At 38.0% G+C, this 21331-nt stretch overlaps 1 protein-coding gene across 1 annotated transcript; it reads left to right on the top strand.

Annotated features, from left to right (window-relative positions):
* Positions 1-18751: 18751 nt before the first annotated feature.
* Positions 18752-21122, top strand: LOC107842426 (cytochrome b561 and DOMON domain-containing protein At3g25290). The gene is made up of 3 exons (XM_016686265.2): positions 18752-19518; positions 20132-20386; positions 20589-21122. The coding sequence occupies exons 1-3, from the start codon at positions 18901-18903 to the stop codon at positions 20859-20861; spliced, it is 1146 nt and encodes a 381-aa protein (XP_016541751.1). The 5' UTR covers positions 18752-18900; the 3' UTR covers positions 20862-21122.
* The last annotated feature ends 209 nt before the right edge of the window (positions 21123-21331 follow it).

The raw sequence follows: 21331 nt of genomic DNA, 5'->3' as shown, positions 1-21331 counted from the left end.
ATTGCCAGACTAGGTATTCAGTTAGTTGATTAAGAGGAGGGTGACATATGGGTTCAGAGTAGTTAAGATTTATCTCTAGTTTCTGAGTTAAAAGAAAAACAAGATAGAGATCCCAGTCTAGTCAAGTTGAAAGAGTCGGTCAAGGATCAAAAAGTAGAGGTTTTCTCGCTAAAGGGGAGATAGTGTATTACATTATCAGGATCATCTGTGTGTTCCAGGTGTAGACGACTTGAGGCAGTGAATTCTTGCAGAATCGCATAGTGCGTACTACTCTATTCATCAAGGAGCCACAAAGATGTACCACGACTTATAGGAAATCTATTGGTGGAGTGGGATAAAGAGAGATATTGTAGAGTTTTCGGCTAAGTGCTACACATGTCAGTAGTTTAAGATAGAGCATCAGAACCCTAGTGGGTCTATGCAGGAGTTTAGTCTTCCTACTTAGAAGTGGGAAGAAGTGAATATGGACTTCGTGAGGGGTTTGCCTTTTACTTGTCACCAACATGATTAGGTTTCGTTCATTGTAAATAGGAGGACAAAATTAGCTCATTTTCTTCCAGTCCATACCTTTCATTCAGCTGAGGATTACGCTAAACTCTACATCAGAGAATTGGTCAGATTGCACAGTATTCCGTCTTCTATTATCTCAGACAGAGGTACCCCGTTCACCTGTCATTTCTAGAAAGCGTTCTAAGGGGTCTTGGTGCCCAAGTTCATCTCAGTACAGCCTTTCATCCTCAGACAGATGGTCAAGTAGAAAGGACCATTCAAACTTCAGAGGATATGCTAAAGGCATGTGCAATTAATTTCAAGGGTAGTTGGGATGACCACTTGTCTTTGATTGAGTTTTCATACAACAACAGATACCATTCCAGTATTAAGATGGATCTATTCGAAGCTCTCTATGGTAGGAGGTACATATCTCCAGTCGGTTGGTTCAAAGTTAGTGAGGCCTCAGTTATAGGGCCTGACTTAATATTTGATGCCTTAGAGAAAGACCAGTTGATTAGCGAAAGACATCGGGCTGCTCATAGCCAACAAAAGTCTTATGCGGATGTGCACAGAAAGGATCTCAAGTTCGATATTGATGATTATGTCTATCTAAAGATCTCTCCCATGAAGGGAGTGAAGATATTCTGCAAGAAGGAAAATCTCTGTCCCCGATATGTCGATCCCTTTAAAATTCTTAGTCACTTTGGCAAAGTATCTTATTAGCTCAAATTACCTTTAGACCTAGCCTTAGTTTATCCAGTCTTCCATGTCTCTTTACTCAAGAAGTGCATAGTTGACCCAGTAGTCGTAGTCCCTATTCAGAGCATAGACGTTCAGAACCTCTCTTATGAAGAAATTCCAGTCAAATTCCTAGACTACCAGACACATAGACTAAGGAACAAAGAAATCTTTCTAGTCAAAGTTCTCTAGCGAAATCAGTCCGCTGAGGGAGATACTTGGGAAGAAGAAGTAGACATACAGACCAAGTATCCTCACCATTTCTCTAAAAACTCAGATTTAGCTCAAGGTAACAGTTCTTCTAAAGCTTTTCAGTTTCATGTTCAGATTTTAGTGACAAGCTTGGTATTCATTTCAGGTTCAAAATTCCATTATAAACTTGGTATTAAATACCATTGCATATTCAGTCATCCATTCACGCACCAGTTCAGTCATATAATCATACATCAGATATGTATTCTCATTATGAAAAACTTAGTTCATTAGAACACTCAGTCATGCATTCATGAATCAGTTACACATGTATCAGATATGCATGTTCAGTATGATATATATTCAGTTATCAGTCATGTCATTCATGAGATCATGTTCTAGTTATTCATGTTTAGTATGTACATTAGTTTTTCTTCTCCTCTCTCACTCAGGATCATTCGAGGATGAATATTTTCAAGGGGAGATATTTTAATACCCTGTACTTCTACCTAGCTTGAAATCATCACAAGTATGTTAGAAACTTCCTTTGAAAGATGAATCCACTTTTATATACATGGATTTTTTAATATTTTCACTCTTTTCATATGGGAAAATCTAATTATCTTTCCAACAATACCAATTTTGTCCAAATCTGGTATCGGGGTAGAAAATTATGGCTGTTTTACAGAAAGCAGTCAAAACTGCCCAGGTACGACAATGAGGGCCAACTGACTATTGAGCTAGCGACGGACCATCACCCAAACCTTCACAGCGGAGGCAGTGAGACCACATTCTGCCTAAGGGCGATGGCTCAAACCGACGTACCATCGAGCTAGCGACAGACCATCGCCGAACCCATTGCAGCAGAGGTAGTGAACCCTTATTTTGCCCAGGTATGACGGTCAGGACCGACGGACCGTCGACCCAGTGATGGACTATCACACCCACTATCGCATAGTTTGTTCAGCTATTTTAAATTCATTTTAAAAGGGTATTTAGGTATTTTTCCACTCATTTTAACCCCTAATAATATCATATCAAGGCTCATAAATTCTTTATCCACCTACAACATCAAACTAGGGTTTTCTCTCAAAGATAATCCCCAAGACAAAAAACCCTAGGTGTTTAATTCCAAGTCAAGCATTCAAGTTTTCCTTTATCAATCTTCATTAAATCATCCACCCAGGTTTGCCATGTGTTGATTCATGGGCCCCTTTTACCCATAAAGCTTAAGAATCTCTTTTTAAAATCTAAGATTTGTGTATTTATGAATGTTTATAATTTAAATTGAATTAAAATTCATGTTCATAAAATTGTGAGGTTTTAATACATGTTTGAAATTACATATTCCAAGGTTTGACCCTAGGATGTGGTGATTTACATAATAATGATGATAAACCCTTAAATTTGCAAGTTTATTGATGTATCCATGATTATTAGATGTGTTGATGATTGTATAACCAAAGCATGCTCCCCGAGTGTTCGATTAAATGCCTATGTGAAAGAAAAGTGCCATACTAGTATGATAATATTAAATCCCCAATCATGTACAAGTTTATGCATGTCAATTGTTTGATGAAATGTCTTAGTCAGTGAATTATGGATACATGTGTAACCCTTGCGGTGCTTTAGAACTTCTACTTCAAGAAATCTCAAACTTATTATATTATGGATTGTGATGTTGGTCATGTATTCAAGAAAGTCAAGCTTTATCGGTTTCATGATATCGAGTACTGGCGGTACTTGTACTCGAAAATTTAGTTGTGTGCCTAGTGCCAGTGTTATGTTTTCAATATACTCTCAGTTAAGCCATGTCCATAGAAATTCAGTCAGTCATATGACTCAGGAAAACTTAGTAAACTCAGTAATCTCAGAAATCTCATAAATTCAGTAATCTCAGTAGTATTTCGTTAGTCAACGAAACTCAGTTAATTCAGTTTATTCTAGTTCATTTAATCATGTTCAGTGGCTATTTAGATGGGAGTAGGAATTAGCATTGAGTGAACCCAAGGATAGAAACACACACTGTCAGATGAGGGTGTGATTTTTAGAAGTTATCCTTGCATTCCAGAACCATGTAGCCATCATAGATTGAGATATCAACACTGTCAGATGAGGGTTGATGAGGTGGATAAGCTATATCAGATGAGGGCCCAACCATTCTCTTTTGGGGACACTGTCAGATGAGGGTTCCTACAGTTTGTCCTTTCCAATGGTGTGGTATTGACATCTATCCAATTAGGGTTACAGATTGGACCCTACCTCAGCTATATTGCTTTATTTAGGGCATATCAGTTAGATGACTACTTCCTACAGTTTCAATTACAGATCAGGACTGTCAGACACAGTCATTCAGTCTCAGTAATAAAACTCAGTTAGTTCTGCAGAATTTAGGACTGTCAGATATAGTCAACTCAGAATAGAACGGAACTCAGCTAGTTCCATTAAAAACTAGATTGTCAGATACAGTCTCTTGATAGTAGTTATTTCAGTAATACAGTTTTCAGTATCTCATGTTATTAGTACTCAGGATCAGTAATTATGTTATCATGAACTCAGTTACAGTTATTAGGCATTTATGTATGCATTCTCACGTTCATGTTATCTAGTCCCTTAGTATAGTTCATGAATGTGAACCCTTGTAGTCAGCCGACCTCATATGCATACAAGTACATTCAAACGTACTGATGCATTTGAGCTATGGTATTTTATACCATAGGTTCAGAAGTATGAGCATTAGTAGCATTCCAGTCTCAGCAATTAGAGTTAGCAGTGAGTCCTCAACCTTCTAGGACATGACCATTACTTTATTATCTCATTAATCTATTTATTTCAGTAGTTGGAGTTAGTTGGGGACATGTCCTATCAACTCTGTATTCAGAAAGTTCAGTCAGTTAGGGGCGTTTCAGAATATCATATTCAGACAGTTTAATTTTGGTTTTGTTTTAGTATTGTGATACTTATAATTCAGAGATTATTTTATCAGTTTTGAAATTTATGGCCTTATAGCTTTTATTTCCATATTTATACAATATATTATTCAGTGTTCAGGTACAGATATCAGTCATGGGTTAGCTTGTGGTCCTTTGGGGTCATGAGCATTGTGTAGTATTTCAGGTACCAAATTCGGGGCGTTACATACTTGGTATTACAGCCTAAGGCTCAATAGTGTCCTAGGAAGTCTAAAAGCTGTACCTAGTAGAGTTTTGTGCATGGGTGTATTGCGCGCCACATTTATGTACAAGAGGCTATAAGATGTTTTTGAAACAATTTCCCTTCTTTCAGTATTTATGTCGTGCTAGTGAGCATAATCTACCGTAAATCTCTTAGTCTAGTCTAATTCATTTCCCCCTTTCTTCTATAGAACATACCTCCCAAAAGAAGAAACAGGAATCAGCCAGCCCCTCAACCTGAAGATCCTTTGCGCGAATAAGTTTCTCATGCAGATATTCACTACTCTTGCTCAGTTAGTTGCTGCTCAGAATGAATGACCAGCTATCATTTCAGCCAAGCCAGTGACAAATTTAACTGCAGGCAAGATTTGGGACTTCACTCGAATAAATCTTCCATTTTTTCTCGGGTCTTAGTCAGATGAGGACCCTAAGGAATTCCTTGACTAGCTTCAGAAGGTTATAGATATCATGGGGGTTACATCTAGTGAGAGTGCTGAGCTAGCTGCATATCAGTTGTAGGACATTTCTCATACTTGGTTTAAATAGTGAAAGTCAGAATAGCCAGATGATGCAGGGCCTATGAGTGGGAGGAGTTTGTCACAACATTCTTAGATAAATTCTTTTCCCTAGAGCTGAAAGAAGTAAAGGTGTAGGGATTTATCAACCTTAGGCAGGGCAACATTATGGTGAAAGAGTATTGTCTTAAGTTTACTCAATTAGCCAGATATGCTCCTCATGTGGTTACAGATAGCAGCGAAAAGATGTGTAAGTTTGTCTTTGGGGTAAATGATAGTATGGACAATGAGTGTAGGTCTGCGATATTGAATAGTGACATGAACATAGCCAGGCTTATGACTCATGCTCAGCAGATAGAGGAGAAAAAGATTAAAATAAGAGAGAAGCAGAATAAGAGAGCAAGGACAGGTAGTTTAAACTTTGCTCAGCCCAAATCAAAAGGAAGAAATCGTTCTGAGTTTCATCCTAAGTCATCAGTTCCAGCTCCTTCTTCATCCTGTGCTCCAGCTCCTAAGTTTGGGGATGGTAAGAGAGATAGGGCACCAGGATCTAAGTCTCAAGGTAGTGTCAGCAATGCCCGAACTATTGCTCTTTGTCAGACTTGTGGTAAGAACCACAAGGATGCTTGCAGAGTTGGTAGCCATGTCTTTTCCGGATGTGGCCACCCAGGCCACAGAGTTAGATATTGTCCTCAGTCAGTTTATCTAGGTAAACAAAACTATTTCCCAGCTTAGTTCGGTCACCCAAATCAGTAGGGTGCCACCTCCAGTGCTACTAGTGGGCAATGTCCAAATCGACTTTATGCTCTCTAGTCCCGGCAAGATCAGGAAAATTCTCCTAATGTGGTTACTGGTACGTTATAGATCTTTCATGTGCATGTTTACGCTTTGTTTGATCCAGGAGCATCTTTGTCTTTTGTTACTCCCTATATAGCAGTTGATATAGGAGTCAGTCCCAAAATTCTAGCAGAGCCCTTTTTAGTATCTACCCCAGTGGGTAAAACTATCATATCCCGACGGGTATACAGGAACTGCCCGATTATGATATCTTAGAAAGTCACTTCAGCAGACTTATTCAAATTAGAGATGACTAATTTTAATGTCATTATCGATATAGATTGTCTTTAATCCCGGTATGCCACAGTCGACTGCAGAAGCAATATAGTCCAGTTTCTCTTTTTGAATGAACCTATCCTAGAGTAGAGGAATTGCACTTTAGCTTTCATAGGTCACCTTGTTTCCTACCTTTGGGCAAGGAAAATAATATATAAAGGATTTGTCTATCATTTTTTTGAGTTAAGGATACTAGTTCTGAAACTCCCAGTCTGGAATAAGTCCCAGTAATGAATGAATATTCAGATGTCTTTCCCGAAGATCTTCCAGGAATTCCACCCGAATAGGAAATAGACTTCGGTTTTGATCTTCTTCCAGATACTCACCCTATCTATATTTCATCATACCGAATAGAACTAGTAGAACTCATAGAATTAAAAGAGTAGTTAAAGTATCTCTTAGATAAAGGGTTCATCAGGCCCAGTATTTCCCCGTGGGGTGCACCAGTTTTATTCGTGTGCAAGAAAGATGGTTCTCTCAGAATATGTTTTGATTATCGTTAGCTGAATAAAGTCACGATAAAGAACAAGTATCCTCTTCCCTGAATCGATCACTTATTTGACCAACTTTAGTGTGCTAGTTATTTCTCTAAGATAGACCTCAAATCAGGCTATCATCAGCTCAGAGTCAAAAAGTGTGACATTTTGAAGACATCCCTTCATACTCGGTATGGTCACTTTGAATTCCTAGTTATGTCCTTTGGTCTTACCAATGCCCTATTATCTTTCATGGACTTAATGAACCACGTGTTCAAGCAGTACTTGGACATGTTCATCATAGTCTTCATTATGATATCCTTGTTTACTCCCGCAGTGAGCAGGATCATGCACACCATTTCAGAATAGTATTGCAGACTCTCATAAATCATCAACTATTCACCAAATTTAGTAAATGCGAGTTTGGGCTAAGGTCTGTAGCATTCCTGGGCCATATCATTTTCGGTGATAGCATTAGAGTAGATCCTCAAAAGACCAAAGTGGTAAGAAATTGGCCCAGACCTGTCCCTCCATTAGATATCAGGAGTTTCTTAGGTTTTGCTGGCTATTACAGGCGGTTTGTTGATTGATTTTCTTCTATTGCATCCCCTATGTCTTGATTAACTTAAAAGAAAGTCAAGTTTCAGTGGTCATATCCTTGCGAGAAGAGTTTTCAAGAGTTGAAGACTCGACTCACCTTAGCTTTAGTCTTAGCTCTTCCAGATAGTTCAGATGTGTTCGTAGTGTATTGTGATGCATCTAGAGTAGGTTTGGGTTGTGTCCTCATACAGCATGGTAAGGTCATAGTCTACACCTCCAGGAAACTTAAACCCCATGAGAAGAATTATCTGAATCATGATCTTGAGTTAGCAGCTATAATATTTGCCTTAAGATTTAGAGGCATTATCTATACGGTGTTCATGTGGATGTGTTCACAGATCATAAAAATCCTTCAGTATGTATTTTCTCAGAAAGATCTCAATCTTTGTCTGAGAAAGTTGTTAGAGCTCTTGAAATATTATAGCATGAGTGTCCTTTATTATCTGGGCAAGGCCAACGTTGTGGCCAATGCTCTCAGTAGACTGTCTATGGGTAGTGTTGCTCATGTTGAGGACAGTAATTAGAAGTTATCCCAGGAAATCTATCAGCTTACCAGACAAGGCATTCTCTTAGTCGATTTAGAGGCGGGTGACATATGGGTTCAGAGTATTTCAGAATCATCTCTAGTTTCTGAGATGAAAGAAAAGCAAGATAGAGATCCCAGTCTAGTCAAGTTAAAAGATCTAGTCAAGGATCAGAAAGTAGAGGTTGCCTCCCCAACGAGGAGATGGTGTATTGCGCTGTCAGGGTCGTCTGTGTGTTCCTATTGTAGATGACTTAAGGCAGTGAATACTTGGAAAAGTGCACGGTGTACGCTACTCTATTCATCTAGGAGCCATAAATATGTACTGTGACTTGCGGGTAATCTATTGGTGGAGTGGGATGAAGAGAGATGTTGCTGAGTTTGTGGCTAAGTGCTCTATATGTGAGTAGGTTAAGATAGAGTATCAGAAGCCTAGTGGGTCCATATAGTAGTTCAGTATTCCTACTTGAAAGTGGGAAGAAGTGAATATGGACTTCATGGTGGGTTTTCCTTGTACTCGTCACCAGCATGATTCAGTTCGGGTCATTATAGATAGGATGACCAAATCAGCTCATTTTCTTCCAGTCCATACCACTCATTTAGCCGAGGATTATGCAAAACTCTACATTAGAGAGTTGGTTAGATTGTATAGTTTTCCGTCATTTATTATCTTAGACAGAGGTACCCAGTTCACCTCTCATTTCTAGAAAGCATTCGAAGAGGGTCTTGGTACCCAAGTTCATCTCAGTACAGCCTTTCATCCTCAGATTGATGGTCAAGTAGAAAGGACCATTTAGACTTTAGAGGATATGCTAAGAGCGTATGCAATCGATTTCAAGGGTAATTAGGATGACCAGTTGCCTTTGATTGAGTTTGCATACAACAACAGCTACTATTCCAATATTTAGATGGCTCCATTCGAAGCTCTCTATGGTAGGAGGTGTATATCTCCAGTCGGTTGGTTCAAAGTTAGTGAGGCCTCAGTTATAGGGCATGACTAAGTATTGATGCCTTAGAGAAAGTCCAGTTGATCAGAGAGAGACTCCAGGCTGCTCAGAGCCAATAGAAGCCTTATGTAGATGTACGCAAAAAGGATCTCAAGTTTGTTATTAATGATTATGTCTATCTAAATATCTCTCCCATGAAGGGAGTGAAGAGATTCGGCAAGAATGGAAAGCTTAGTCCCCGATATATCGGTCCCTTCAAAATTCTCAGTCACTTCGGTAAGGTAGCTTATGAGCTCGAATTGCCTTCAGATCTAGCCTCAAATCATCCAGTCTTCCATGTCTCTTTGCTTAAGAAGTACATAGGTGACCCAGTAGTCATAGTCCCTATTCAAAGCATAGATGTTCAGAACAGCCTCTCTTATAAAAAGGCTCAAGTCTAAATCCTAGACTATCAGACTCATAGACTGAGGAACAAAGAAGTCCCTCTATTCAAAGTTCTCTGGCGGAATCAGTCCGTCGACGGAGCTACTTGGGAAGCAAAAGAAGATATACAGACCAAGTATCCTTACCTCTTCTCCACAAACTTATATCTAGCTCAAGGTAACAGTTCTCCTTAAGCTTTTCAGTTTTATGTTCAAATTTTAGTGACAAGTTTGATATCCATTTCATGTTTAGAATTCCATTACAAACTTGGTATTAAATACCATTGCATATTCAGTCATGCATTCACGCAGCAGTTCAATCATATAATCATACATTAGATATGCATTCTCCTTATGAGAAACTTAGTTCATCAAAACACTCAATCATGCATTCATGAATCAGTTACATATGCATCAGATATATATGTTCAGTATGATATATACTGAGTTATCAGTCATGTCAGTCATGAGATCATGTTCTAGTTATTTATGTTTAGTATGTACCTTAGTTTATCTTCTCCCCTCTCACTCAGGCTCATTCGAGGATGAATGTTCTCAAAGGGGAGATATTGTAATACCCCGTATTTCTACCTAGCTTGAAATCGTCCCAAGTGTGTTAGAAACTTACTTTGAAAGATGAATCCACTTTTATATACATAGAATTTTAAATATTTTTACTATTTCTCATATGGGAAGTTAAATTACCTTTCCAATGATACCAATTTCGTCCAAATCTGGTATCGGGGTAGAAAGTTATGGCCATTTTATAGAAAGCAGTCAAAACTGCCCAGGTGCGATGAAGAGGGCTGACGGACCATCGAGCTAGTGATGGACTGTCGCTCAAACCATCGCAGCGGAGGCAGTGAGACCACATTCTGCCTAAGGGTGATGGCTTAGGCCGATATAACATCGAGATAGCGATGGACTATCACCTAAGCCGTCACAGCAGAGGAAGTGAACCCCTCTTCTGCCCAGGTACGACGGTCAGGACCGACGGACCGTCGACCCAGCAATGAACCTTTGCACCCACCATTGCATAGTTCATTCAGTTATATTAAAGTCATTATAAAAGGGTATTTAGGTATTTTTTCACCCATTTTAACCCCTAATAATTTAAGATTAAAGCTAATAAATTCTTTATCCATCTATAACATCAAACTACGGTTTTCTCCCAAAGATAATCCCCAAGAATAAAAATCCCCAGGTATTTAATTCCAAGTCAAGAGTTCAAGTTTTCCTCCATCAATCTTCAATAAATCATCTACCCAAGTATGTCATGTGCTGATTCATAGGTCCCTTTTACACATGAAGCTCAAGAATCACTTTTCAAAATCCAAGATTTGTGTATTTATGAATATTCATGATTTAAATTGAATTGAAATTCATGTTCATGATGTTGTGGGTTTTTAATTCATGTTTGAAATTACATATTCAAATGATTGACCCTAGAATATGGTGATTTGCATAATAAACATGATAAACCCTTAAATTTACATATTAATTGATGTATCCATGATTATTAGATATTTTGATGATTGTATAACCAAAGCATGCTCCCCATGTGTTCGATTAAAGGTCTACGTGAAGGAAAAGTGCCATACTAGTATGATAATATGAAATCCCCAATCATGTATAAGTTTATGCATGTCAAATATTTGATGAAATGTCTTAGTCAATGAATTATGGATACATATGAAACCCTTGCAGTGATTTAGAACTACTACTTCATGAAATCTCCAACTTATTGTATTATGGATTGTGATGTTGTTCATGTATTCAAGAAAGTCATGCTTTATCAGTTTCATTGTATCGAGTCCTGGGGGTACTTGTACCCAACAATTTAGCTGTGTTACTAGAGATAGTGTCATGTTGTCAAGATACTCTCAGTCGATCCATGTACATAGAAATTCTATCAGTCATGTGACTCAGGAAAACTCAGTAAACTCAGTAATCTTAGAAATTCAATAATCTCAATAGTATTATGTTAGTCAACGGAACTCAGTTAATTCAGTTTAGTCCAATTCAGTTAATCATATTCAGTGGCTATTCAGATGGGAGTAGGAATTAGCACCGAGTGAACCCAAGGATGGGAACACACACTATCAGATGAGGGTGTGATTCTTAGAATTCATCCTTGCATTCCAGAACTATGTAGCCAGCATAGGTTGAGACATCAACACTATTAGATGAGGGTTGATGAGGTGGATAAGCACTATCAAATGAGGGGCCCACCATTCTCTTTTGGGGACACTATCAGATGAGGGTTTTCTATAGCTTGTCCTTACCAGTGGCACGGTATTGACGCCCTTCTAATTGGGGTTACAGATTGGACCCCACCTCAGCTATATTTCTTTATTTGGGGCATATCGGTTAGATGACTACTTCCCATAATTTTAGTTATAGATCAGGGCTATCAAACACAGCATTCAGTCTCTGTAATAGAACAAAGATAGTTCTACAAAATTCAGGACTGTCAGTATAATAAACTTAGAACAGAATAGCACTCAGCTAGTTCCATCAGAAACTAGACTGTCAGATACAGTCTCTCAGTAGTACTTATAGTTATACAATTATCAGTATCTCGTGTTATCAATACTCATTCTCTGTAATTATGTTCTCACGAACTCAGCTATAGTTCTTATGTATTCATTCATTCATTCTCACGTTCATGTTATCTAGTCTGTTAGTGTAGTTCATGTATGTGAACCCTTGCATTCATCCAACCTCACATGCATACTAGTACATTCAAATGTACTGACGTATTTGTGCTATGGTGTTTTATACCATTGGTTTAGATGTACGAGCTCTATAACATCAGTAGCATTCCAGTCTCAGCAATCAGACTTAGCTGTGAGTCCTCGACCTTCGAGGACATGACCATTACTTTATTATCTCATTAATTAATTTATTTCAATAGTTAGAGTTAGTTGGGGAAATGTCCCATCAACTCCTTATTCAGACAGTTCAGTCACTTAGAGGCTTTTCAGACTATCATGTTCAGACAGTTTATTTCAGGTTTTGTTTTGGTATTGTGATACCATATCATTCAGAGATTATTTTTTCATTTTTGAACCTTATGGCCTTACAGCCTTTATTTCTGCATTTATATAGTATATTATGCAGTGTTTAGGTACAGATATTAGGCATAGGTTAGCTTGTGGTCCTTCGGGATCATGAACACCATGTAACATTTTGGGTAACAGATTTGGGGTGTTACAAACTATGTATTAGAGCCTAAGGTTTAATAGAGTCCTAGGAAGTCTGACAGCCACATCTAGTATAGTCTTGTGCATGGGTGTGTTGCGCACCACATTTATGTACAAGAGGCTATAAGATATTTTAGGAAAAGTTTCCCTTCTTTCAGTATTCATGTCGTGCGAGTGAGCATAATCTCCAGTAAATCTATCAGTCTGGTCTAATTCATTTCCCTCTTTCTTCTACAAAACATGCCTCCCAAAAAAATAAACAGTAATCAGCCAGCCCCTCAGCCCAAAGATCCTTTGGGCAAACATATTTCTCATACAGAGTTTAGAGCTACATTTACTACTTTTGCTCAGTCAGTTACTACTCAAAATGAACGACTAGCTATCATTCCAGCCAAGCCAGTGTCCAATTCAGTTGTATCCAGGATTCGAGACTTCACCCGAATGAATCCTCCATCCTTTCTCGGGTCTAAGTCAGATGAGGACCCTCAGGAATTCCTTGACTAGGTTCAAAAGGTTATGGATATCATTATAGTTACTTTTAGTCAGAGTGCTGAGCTATCTGTATAGAAGTTGCAGGATATTACTCACACTTGGTTTAAACAGTAGAAGTCAGAAAGGCCAAATGATGTGTGGGCCTATTGAGTGAGAGGAGATTTTCACTGCACTCTTAGATAGATTCTTTCCCCTAGAGCTGAGAGAAGTGAAGGTGTTGGAATTTATCAACCTTAGGCAATGCCCAAACTAATCCCCTTTGTCAGACTTGTGGTAAGAACCACAAATGTGCTTGTAAAACTGGTAGAGATGTCTGTTTCAGATGTGGCAAGCCAGGCCAAAGAGACTGAGATTGTCCCCAGTCAGGTTATTAGGGTCAGCGGAACCATTCCCCAGCTCATTTCGATCATCCAAATCAGCAAGGTGCCACCTCCAGCGCTACTAGTGGGCAGCGCCCAAATCAACTTTATGCTCTCCAGTCCCAGTAAAATTAGGAAAATTCTCCTGATGTGGTTACTGGTATGTTACAGATCTTTCATGTGCATGTTTACGCTTTGCTAGATCAAGGAGCTTCTTTGTCTTTTGTTACTCCTTATATAGCAGTTAATTTCGGAGTCAGTCTCGAAATTTTAGCCAGTGGCCTATATAGCAGTTAGTCCATCATCTATTATCTAAGACAAAGGTACCCAGTTCACCTCTTATTTTTGGAAAGCATTCCAAAATAGTTTTGGTACCCAAGTTTATCTCAGTACGGCCTTTCATCCTCGGACAGATGGTCAAGTATAAAGGACCATTCAGACTTTAGAGGATATGCTAAGGGCGTGTGCAATCGATTTCAAGGGTAGTTAGGATGACCACTTGCCTTTGATTGAGTTTGCATACAGCAACAGCTACCATTACAATATTCAGATGGCTCCATTCGAAGCTCTCTATGGTAAGAGGTGCAGATCTTCAGTCAGTTGGTTTGAAGTTAGTGAGGCCTCAGTTATAGGGCCTGACTTAGTATTCTATGCCTTAAAGAAAGTCCAATTGATCATAGAAAGACTCCAGGCTGCTCAGAGCTGACAGAAGTATTATATAGATGTGCGCAGGAAGGATATCGAGTTCGAGATTGGTGATTATGTCTATCTAAATATCTCTCCTATGAAGGGAGTGAAGAGATTCAGCAAGAAGGGAAATCTCAGTTCTCGATATGTCATTCCCTTCAAAATTCTTAGTCGCTTCGGCAAGGTAGCTTATGAGCTCGAATTGCCTTTAGATCAAGCCTAAGTTCATTCAGTCTTCTATGTATCCTTGCTCAAGAAGTTTATAGATGATCCAGTAGTTGTAGTCCCTATTCAGAGCATAGATGTTCAGAACAACCTCTCTTATAAAGAGATTCCAATAGCAATCCTAGACTATCAGACTAGTAGACTGAGGAACAAAGAAGTCCCTCTAGTCAAAGCTATCTGGAGAAATCATTCCATTGAGGGAGATACATAGGAAGAAGAAGTAGACATACGAACCACGTATCCTCACTTCTTCTCTGCAAACTCAGATCTAACTCAAGGTAACAATTCTCCTTAAGCTTTTCAGTTTCATGTTTAGATTTTAGTGACAAGATTGGTATCTATTTCATGTTCAGAATTCCATTATAAACTTGGTATTAAATATCATTGCATATTCAGTCATGCATTCATGCACCAGTTCAATCATATAATCATACTTTAGCTATGCATTCTTATTGTGAGAAACTTAGTTCATCAGAACACTCAGTCATGCATTCATGAATCAGTTACACATGTATCAAATATGCATGTTTAGTATGATATATATTCAGTTATCAGTCATGTCAATCATGATATCATGTTCCAGTTATTCATATTCAATATGTACGTCAGTTTATCTTCTTCCCTCTCACTCAGGCTCATTCGAGGATGAATATTCTCAAGGAGGAGATATTCTAATACCACGTACTTCTACCTAGCTTGAAATCATCCCAAGTATGTTAGAAACTTACTTTGAAAGATGAATCCACTTTTATATATATGAAATTTTTAAGATTTTCACTCTTTTCAAGTGGAAAAATTGAATTAGCTTTCCAACGATACCAATTTTGTCCAAATCTGGTATCGGGGTAGAAAGTTATGGCCATTTTATAGAAAGCAGTCAAAACTGCCCAGGTGCTACGATGAAGGCCGGCAGACCATTGAGCTAGCGATGGACCATCGCCCAAACCGTCGTAGCAAAGGCAGTGAGACCATATTTCTCCTAAGGACGATGGCTCAGGCCAATGGACCATCGAGCTAGCGACGGACCATCGCCTAAGCCATCGCAGTAGAGGTAGTGAACCCCTATTCTGACCAGGTGTGAAGGTTAGGGCTGACAGACCATCGACCCAGCGACGGACCATCACACCCACCATTGCATAGTTCGTTCAGCTATTTTAAATTCATTTTAAAAAGGTATTTGTGTCTTTTTCCACCTATTTTAACCCCTAATAATATCAGATCAAGGCTCGTAATTCATTATCCATCTTCAACATCAAACTAGGGTTTTCACTCAAACATAATCCCCAAGAATAAAAAACCCTAGGTGTTTAATTCCAAGTCAAGCATTCAAGTTTTCCTTTATCAATCTTAAACAAATCATCCACTCAGGTATGTCATGAGTTGATTCATGGGTCCCTTTCACCCATAAAGCTCAAAAATCTCTTTTCAAAATCCAAGATTTGTGTATTTATGAATGTTCATGATTTAAATTGAATTGAAATTCATGTTCATGATGTTGTGGGGTTTTGATTCATGTTTGAAATTACATATTCTAATGATTGACCCTAGAATGTGGTGATTTGCATAATAATCATAATAAGCCCTTAAATTTACATATTGATTGATGTATCCATGATTATTAGATACGTTGATGATTATATAACCAAAGCATGCTCCCTATGTGTTCGATTAAAGGCCTATGTGAAGGAAAAGTGTCATACTAGTATGATACTATGAAATCCCCAATCATGTATAAGTTTATGCATATCAAATGTTTGATGAAATGTCTTAGTCAATGAATTATGGATACATGTGAAACCCTTGCAGTGATTTAGAACTACTACTTCATGAAATCTCCAACTTATTGTATTATGGATTGTGATGTTGTTCATGTATTCAAGAAAGTCATGCTTTATCAGCTTCATGCTATCGAGTCCTGGGGGTACTTATACCCGATAATTTAGTTGTGTTACTAGAGCTAGTGTCATGTTTTCAAGATACTCTCAGTCGAGCCATGTCCATAGAAATTCAGTCAATCATATGACTCATGAAAACTCAGTAAACTCAGTAATCTCAAAAATCTCAGAAATTCAGTAATCTCAGTAGTATTCCGTCAGTCAATGAAACTCAGTTAATTCAGCTTAGTCCAATTCAGTTAATCATGTTCAGTGGCTATTTAGATGGGAGTAGGAATTAGCATTGAGTGAACCCAAGGATGGGAACACACACTGGCAGATAAGGGTGTGATTCTTAGAAGTCATCCTTGTGTTCCAAAACTATGTAGTCAGCATAGGTTGAGACATCAACACTGTCAGATGAGAGTTGATGAGGTGGATAAGCACTGTCAGATGAGGGTTCCATCGTTCTCTTTTGGGGACACTGTCAGATGAGGGTTTCCTATAGCTTGTCCTTACTAGTGGCGCGGTATTGACACCCTTCTAATTGGGGTTATAAATTGGACCCTACCTCAGCTATATTGCTTTATTTGGGGCATGTCGGTTAGATGACTACTTCCCACAGTTTCAGTTATAGATCAGGACTGTCAGACACAGTCATTCAGTTTCAGTAACAGAACTCAGATAGTTCTACAGAATTCAGGACTATCAGATACAGTCAACTCAGAACAAAATGAAACTCAGCTAGTTCCTTCAGAAACTAGACTGTCAGATACAATCGCTCAATATTAGTTATTTCAGTTATACATTTATCAATATCTCATGTTATCAGTACTCAGGCTCAGTAATCATGTTATCACAAACTCAATTACAGTTATTATGTATTCATGCATGTATTCTTATGTTCATGTTATCCAGTCCATTAGTATAGTTCATGTATGTGAACCCTTGCATTCAGCCTATCTCACATTCATACCAGTACATTCAAACGTACTAACACATTTGAGCTATGGTGTTTTATAGCATAGGTTCAGAAGCACGAGCTCCAGAGCATCAGTAGCCTTCCAGTCTCAGCAGTTAGAGTTAGCAGTGAGTCCTCACCCTTTGAGGACATGACCATTACTTTATTATCTCATTAATTTATTTATTTCAGTAGTTGGAGTTAGTTGGGGACATGTCTCATCAACTCCTTATTCAGACAGTTCTTTCAGTTAAAGGCTTTTCAGATTATCATGTTCAGACAGTTTATTTCAGGTTTTGTTTTGGTATTGTTAGACTATATCATTCAGAGATTATTTTATCAGTTTTGAACCTTATGAACTTACAACCTTTATTTCTATATTTATACATTATATTATGCAGTGTTCAGGTACAGATATCAGTCATGGGTTAGCTTGTGGTCCTTTCGGGTCATGAGCACCGTGTAGAGTTCCAGGTACCAGATTTGGGGCATTATCGGTACATAAAATATCGGTTTCCCCATATATGAGTTGTTGTTTCAGAGAGCCTATATAGATGTGGGTCTTAACTAGGTTACCAAAGGGACTTCAATGCATATTCTTGCATATCGCCCTTTGAGCGTAACGGAGGTACATAGATCAGTTTTAATTAGTTTTCCTAATTTACTACCTATATTTGATAGGATTTGATGGTCATAGTATTTTGTAGGTAGTTCCGGTAGTCGAACCCATATGGCTAAGTAATTCTCAGTGGTTGTAGGGGCCACAAAGTTCGGATTCCATCTTCTTACTGATAAGAAGGCTCCATTAATAAACCAAGATCCTTTTTGAATTGTTGTGGACATATTTTCTTCCTTAAGGAATTTAACAATGAAGTAATCATTCCCTAAATCGATGAGAATTAGCTCTTTTGTGGGTTTCCATAGAGCCATTAGCCTTTGTTTTATGTAGGCATGGTTAACTTTTTTCCTTGTTAATTTAACTATAAGGGAGTATGCCTATGGTCATTGGATTCGAGCATTGTCCTCCATCGATAGCTTAACTATGTTTGAATCCAACTCTTCTACAACCATATCCTCCCCAGTATTCATTACTGTGTCGATTACACCATAGTGTTCTTGCTGTACTTGAGGGTCATCAGGTGAAGGAACTGTTTGGGACAGAGCTTATAGGTAATTTAAGCTCCTTGGCTTGGGTTTTGCTGGGCTATTTAGGATTCCTACTGGTGGTAATTTGTCTAGTGGATCCGGTTGAATGGGTTCATGAGTTTAAAGTTGGATGGCTAAGAAATCAAGTATTATGAAATGAATAGAGATTGTTATATTGGATAGTACAGTTTTGGCTAATTTCAACGCTAAAATTGGAAATCAAATAATCAGCGGACAATTTACTATAAATAAATTTGTATATTTTTGGAAAAGTAAGAATAAATTACTCAAGGATATAAATTGTACACTTGTAGGGTTAAAAAACGATATTCCGGAAACACCTATACCTTTCAATTTTATATTTTTCATAGTCCATTCGTTTTATATTAGTTAATTTTTTTTACTAAAAATATTTATTTTATTTTAGTTATTTAAATTTTAAAATTAAAAAAAATTTATTATATTTTTTTAATATTATTTTTATTATTAAATAATTATATAAAATATATATATTAAAATTTACATTTTTAATATATAATTAATAAAATTATTTTAATAAAATAAATCTCTACTAAATATTTTATTAAGGGACCACTTAGACCCAACTAAAACAATGGAGGGACTATAAAACTTAAAAGTTCTCGTTCCATATGTACTACTTCCCTAGCGGTCTCTGAATTTATATTTCCCATATTTGCCGGAATTCTGTCGTTACAAAGTCCCCTTTGGTAGACGGACAACTCTAAATCTCAGGGTCCAATGTCGTCGCCGGTCATTCCCTTTGCCTTTTTTGTTGTCATTGCTTCTCTAATCTCCCCATCACTGTCCCAAACATGTTCGTCACAGAAATTCACCAACAAAAAGGTTTACACTCGTTGTAGCGATCTTCCGGCACTTAAATCATTCCTTCATTGGAGATATGATGCTGAAAATTCCACTCTTTATATCGCATTCGTCGCACCTCCCGATAAACCCGATGGATGGATTGCGTGGGCTATTAATCCCAACGATGTTGGTATGGTTGGGGCGCAAACTTTGTTTGCATTCAAGAATTCCAAAGGAGAAATGGTGGTTAAGACGTATGACATTTCGAGTTATTCTTCTATTAAGGAGTCGTCAAAGTTGTGGTTCGATGTTAAAGAGGCTGCGGCAGAGTTCTCCGGCGGATTGATGCGGTTGTTTGCAACGCTTGTGCTGCCAGAAAAGGGGAAAATGACATTGAATCATGTGTGGCAGGTGGGAGCCTCTGTTACCAATGGTTTTCCCGCAAAGCATAATTTTCAACCAGCTAATCTCAACTCCAAAGGAACCCTTGATTTGTTGAGTGGAGAAAGCAAAACCGACGCTTCTGGAGATTCTAAGGTCAAGAAAAAAAATGTGCGTTTTTCAGACCCTGCTTTGACTCTAATATTACTTATATTTGTTAAAATATGACCTAAGATGGATCTAAAATGGTCGGGTTTTTTTTTTTTTTGAATTTTTCAGCAAACCCAGAATTTATTTATTTTTATGCGTGTTTTTGTATGTTATGTATACTTGGAGAAAACCAGTTCAGTTTTTGTTGGGCTTTATTTCATATAGCATCTGTTGATTTTTTTCCCTTTCTTTGTCCCTAGCCTTTTGTTTATATTGCCTTCATGTTCAGGGAGTAGTATCTATCATTTACTGAATAAGATATATGGGCTTCAACAAAGATTTTAGGCTCAGAAGTAATATATTGTTCGTAGTATCTTGAAACAACACTAGCTTTTACTCGATATTCAGCTGATGTTTCTTGAATTGTTAAAAGAAAAAGCTTTGTTGATCGAATTTGTAGTATATCCTGGAATTATTACAGGCCAAAATTAAGGACCGGTAGGAAGTATTGAAATATTTTATGTGATTTTCAATTTCTGGATTATGTTGTGATTGTTTTAGGGGGCATCGTCACTAGTTGATGGTGGATTTGTTACCTGGAAGTGTTTAAAAAGGTCTGTTACTTTCACTGCAGATCCATGGAATCCTTAATGCTATTAGTTGGGGAATGCTGTTTCCAATTGGGATCATCATTGCGAGGTACTTGAGGACTTTCCAGTCTGCTGATCCAGCATGGTTTTATCTTCATGTTTCCTTCCAATGCTCTGCTTATGTTATTGGAGTTGCTGGCTGGGCAACTGGTCTTAAGCTTGGAAGTGAATCAAAGGGCATCACATATCATGTCCATCGTAATATTGGGATTACACTTTTCTGTCTTGCTACATTGCAGGTAATGCTTCTGTGCCCCTGTAACCTGAATCATTACCTTCAGCTGTTCATTATAATATTTATGCTATTGAAGCTAATCTTTACTTCCCAGAAACCTGTTTCGTGTGCCTTAGATTGGCAAATTCTTTGAACATATAAATACTACTTGGGATAATTACTGTTTAGTTGGTTTCTCTGTGGATGCGCTGATCTTTCATCTGTAGGTTTTTGCCTTGTTGTTGAGGCCGAAGAAGGACCATAAGTACAGGCTTTACTGGAATATCTACCATCACGGAGTTGGCTATACAATGCTTATTCTCAGCTTGATTAATGTATTCAAAGGTCTCGACATACTAGATCCAGCGACAAAGTGGAGGTCTGCATATATTGTCATACTAGTGGTGTTAGGAGTAATCGCCTTATTGTTGGAAGTGATTACCTGGATCGTTGTGTTGAGGAGGAAATCTAACAAATCCACTAAACCATATGACGGCTGACTTTCTCGATGGGACCAGCGTAGGCTAGAAACTTTGACCTTCATGATTGGTTGCTACCGTTATCACTGCCTAAATAAGTCTCTCTCTATATTAGAATTTGCGAGAAGCGATTCTTTTATTATTATCCCATACCGCTTCTGTATTCCTCATTGTACAATGGCTTCGAAAGATCTCATGCTTTGTATAAATACGTGACTTTGCCCCCTTCACTTACAGAACACACTTTGTTTATGGTTTTATGTCAATTTAGAGCCTTTCTTATGTCCTTTGTTTATCATGGGAGAACTATTGTTGGCCATAGAAAATGATAGTTGTGCGTTTAATGGGGATTGCTTGAAACATATGCTAAACCTGCCTTCCTTTTCTTTCCTTCCACTTGTCGTTTATGTTTTATGTAATGGCCTGTGGAGGCAGAGTTGACATTATACCATCCACTTCGGCACATGAATGAATGTACTATAATATTAGCA

This window comes from Capsicum annuum, chromosome 9 (genome assembly GCF_002878395.1).
Source record: "Capsicum annuum cultivar UCD-10X-F1 chromosome 9, UCD10Xv1.1, whole genome shotgun sequence".
NCBI classification, from domain to species: domain Eukaryota; kingdom Viridiplantae; phylum Streptophyta; class Magnoliopsida; order Solanales; family Solanaceae; genus Capsicum; species Capsicum annuum.
The sequence above is the reverse complement of the archived record's forward strand: the minus strand, read 5'-3'. Positions and strand labels throughout refer to the sequence as shown.

What these genes read in the sequence shown, in the direction of transcription:
- LOC107842426 (XM_016686265.2), top strand. Translation starts at nt 18,901, where the DNA reads ATGTCGTCGCCGGTCATTCCCTTTGCCTTTTTTGTTGTCATTGCTTCT. An exon ending in CTAAGGTCAAGAAAAAAAAT is followed by an intron (nt 19,519 to 20,131) that starts GTGCGTTTTTCA and finishes CTTTCACTGCAG; the next exon opens with ATCCATGGAATCCTTAATGC. An exon ending in TCTGTCTTGCTACATTGCAG is followed by an intron (nt 20,387 to 20,588) that starts GTAATGCTTCTG and finishes TTTCATCTGTAG; the next exon opens with GTTTTTGCCTTGTTGTTGAG.